Below are 3,583 nucleotides of genomic sequence, written 5' to 3' on the forward strand. Positions count from 1 at the left end.
AAAAAAAAAACAGTACTTAAATATATTCTACTTAAAAGTATGAAAACATATTTAAACTATGTTGAAATCAGCATTAGAGATACCATGTGTCATGTACAAAGGCTCCTCACTAAAATTAAAAGCTAACTTCTCATAAGAAACCTTGGAGGACAGTAGACAATGGGAAAGATATTCAAGGTGCTGAAAGAAAAACTAAGCAAGACTTCTATATTCAGCAGAACTATTCACCAAAGCTGAAAGAAAAATTTATACATCCTCTGAGAGGTCATAGCCAGGAGTCATGATGCCTTCTAGAAATATTAAAAGAGAATTCTTCAGGCTGAAATGACATGACAACAGAAAATAACTGGAATCCATACAAAGAAATAGAGAGTACCTGAAACTAGAAAAGGGAATGTTAATGTATTTTTAGGATGCTTCCCTACCCTTCATCAATTTAAAAGAATGTAAAAAGTACTTACAAATCCGTGTTGATGGGCACATGATAAATAAAGATGTTAACTGATAACAGTTATAAAGGAACAGGAAAATGATTAGTTTTTATATATACTTATTGAAATTAAGCTGGTATTCATTCAACTCAGAGTGCTATAAATTAAGATGTTAATGGTAATTATCATAACAAAGAAAATGGCTCAAAAATATATAATGTTGGCACTGATGAGATGAATCAGAGGTTAAGAGCACTAGCTGCTCTTGAGAGGACCTGGGTTCAAGTTCCTAGCACCCACATGACGGCTCACCATGTAACTCTAGTTCCAGGGGATCTAATACCTAACCTCTATAGGTATCTGGCAAGCACATGGTGCGCATACAAACACTTTTTTTTTTTTTTTGGTCTTTTTGAGAGAGGGTCTCCCTGTAGCCCCAGCTGTCCTGGAACTCACTATGTAGACCAGGCTGGCCTTGAACTCACAGAGATCCACCTGCCTCTGTCTACCGAGTGCTGGGATTAAAGGCGTGCACCACCATGCCTAGCACAAACACTTTTATACATAAAAATAAAGTCTTTCAAAAAATAATTAAAACAATACACTAGAAACTATTACAGAAAGGCAGTAAGCAATGCAGGAACTACAGGAGATATAATACAATGATATAGAGAATGAACAGCAAATATTAGCTGTATATCTATCCTCATTAATTACAGTAAACTTAAATGAACTGAATTCTCCATTTGGAGGCCACAATAGGATGCCAGCTCATACCTACTGTTAACAGACTGACAATGCCAGGGCTCTTAACCACTGAGCCATCTCTCCAGCCCCTCAAAACATATTTTCAGAAGGAAAGAAGGGAATAGGACAGGAGGAAGAAAATTCAAATGAAGAATGGACAAGTAAAATGTACACAAAACAATGTGGATGAGTCAATGACACACTGAGCTAAAGAACTCTGAATAGAATGAATATATTTCTATGATTCCACTGAGATAAAGGAGGGAATGACAGGGAAACTGAGCTGCAGTGTTTACAGTGCATGCTTAGCTCATACATCCATAGAGAAAAGCAAGTGAAGCAGTTCCCTAAAGTCAAGACGCCAGTTTCTTATGGCAGGGACGAAGGTGGTAATTGTCTACTCTGGATGCAGCTCTGGTTTATGGGCAGGATGATATATATGAAGATGGATAATCTGTAATTTTTTTGTTTTGTGCACTCTTTTTATGGGTGCTACATATTACAATAAACATCTTTAAAAATTCAAGGAAGATTTAAATTATTATTTAAAAAAATATTTTATTATTTTTGTTTTATGTATATGAGTATATTGCCTGTATGTATTTAAGTGTACCTATGTCATGCAATACTGAGGACATCGGATCCCCTGAAACTGGAGTTACAGATGATTGTTAGCTGCCATGTGGGTGCTGAGAACTGAACCGGGGTCCTCTGCAAGAGCACAGTTAGTGATCTTAACTGCTGAGCCATTTCTCCAGCCCCAGATTTAAATTATTTAAAAAATATGAGACTGTTTTTAAAGTACTTAAAACTATAATTTGATCTGAGTGCCTAATATTAGTAGCTATTCAGCAAAGTTTCCTGAAACACATCAAAGCTTCTGACACACATACACACAAAGGAAAACTGTGATACTATATTCTATTTTAAGGATTCTAAGAGCTACTAGTTCCTGAAACTGAAAAACAAATGACTCTTGCAAGCAGAGAAACAAATCTGTCAGATGAGGCTGAGAAAAAATTTAAAAATTAGGTTATGGTTCAGAAAAGTAGCATCCTTCCACCTTCCTCCCTAACTAACTAACATCAGGTCTCTGACAAGCTCACCCCTTGTGAGGTCAGACAGAAAGTACACACAGTCCTTTCCATGAAGAGTCAGTTCTGAGAGGGCTGAGACACAAATACAACTTCATTTTCTGACAAGACTGTACAGCTGTATCTGAAACTGTCAAGAATCACAAAACAGTCACTTACTTGATCAAGATTTGAAAGGCTGTTAGGATCCTGACTCAGACCTTGATACTGTCCCCGGAGTCTGTCACCAGCAGCTATTTTCCTAAACTTCTTCAGATCCACGACATAGAGGGCACTAAATGGAGAAGAGACACTTGTTATAATCAAACCACAGATTTATGCTGAATAATGGAACAGCTCATTGGTCAAACATAATGTCTCGTTGAAAAGGGCATTATGAAGTCTGCAGCAGAGTCAATCAGGAGCTACTGCACTATCCATACTCTGCTACAACTGCTTATTTTGTTCATGGTTTATTTCTGAGACAAGGTTTTTAGCAAATTCAGAAGATTTTACAATAAAACCGTAACTGATAATAACCATTTTCCAAAAATATCCTGATGTCTTAAATGTTACAGTAGTAAAAGTGCCACAGTATTACAATTCTTTGGAGTGAGGAAAGTCTAAAACTGAAATCACTGTATTTTATCAACTATTTATATATTTTTAAAATATTTTATTTATTTTTATTTTTTATGTGTATGAGTGTATCACTTGCATGTAGGTAGGTGCACCTGTGCTGTGTAATGCTCACAGAGATCAGAAGAGGAGGTCAGATTCTCCTTACAGACAGTTGTTAGTTGCCATGTAGGTGCTGGGAATCGAACTCTTAACTGCTGAGACATCTCTCCAGCCTCTTCATTGTTTATTTTAAATAACTTATTTTTGTTTTGCTTTGTTTTGTTTGAGACAGGGTCTCAAAATGTGTCCCCACCCTCTAAATCTTCCAAATTACACTTTTCCCAGAGTGCCCAATTAGAAATGAATGAACATATATAGTGTTTGTCTTAAGAGGTCTACTTCTAGGAAAAATATACTTGAAATAGACAAAAGAACATATTTAATAGATTATGCATTGCAACACACTATAATATGAAAAATCTACAAATAACACACTGCAACAATATGTAGCTAAACAAAGGAATAAGGTCTTTATATACTGATAAAAATCTATAAGTGGCCGGGCATGGTGGCACACGCCTTTAATCCCAGCACTCGGGAGGCAGAGGCAGAGGCAGGTGGATCTCTGTGAGTTCAAGGCCAGCCTGGTCTACATAGTGAGTTCCAGGACAGCTGGGGCTACAGGGAGACCCTGTCTCAAAAAAGACCAAA

General features: G+C 36.8%; 1 protein-coding gene across 3 annotated transcripts in view; it reads right to left on the reverse strand.

The window, feature by feature from the left end:
• Uggt1 (UDP-glucose glycoprotein glucosyltransferase 1) overlaps nt 1-3,583 on the reverse strand; it is a 118,465-nt gene that overhangs the window by 21,987 nt on the left and 92,895 nt on the right. For all 3 annotated transcript variants that reach the window (XM_029561936.1, XM_008829755.3, XM_029561937.1), the window contains one exon: nt 2,432-2,546. In XM_029561936.1, the coding sequence (XP_029417796.1) occupies nt 2,432-2,546 (115 nt within the window). The remainder of the gene's footprint in view (nt 1-2,431; nt 2,547-3,583) is intronic.

This window comes from Nannospalax galili, unplaced genomic scaffold (genome assembly GCF_000622305.1).
Source record: "Nannospalax galili isolate Female #2095 unplaced genomic scaffold, S.galili_v1.0 scaffold213, whole genome shotgun sequence".
Lineage (NCBI taxonomy): Eukaryota > Metazoa > Chordata > Mammalia > Rodentia > Spalacidae > Nannospalax > Nannospalax galili.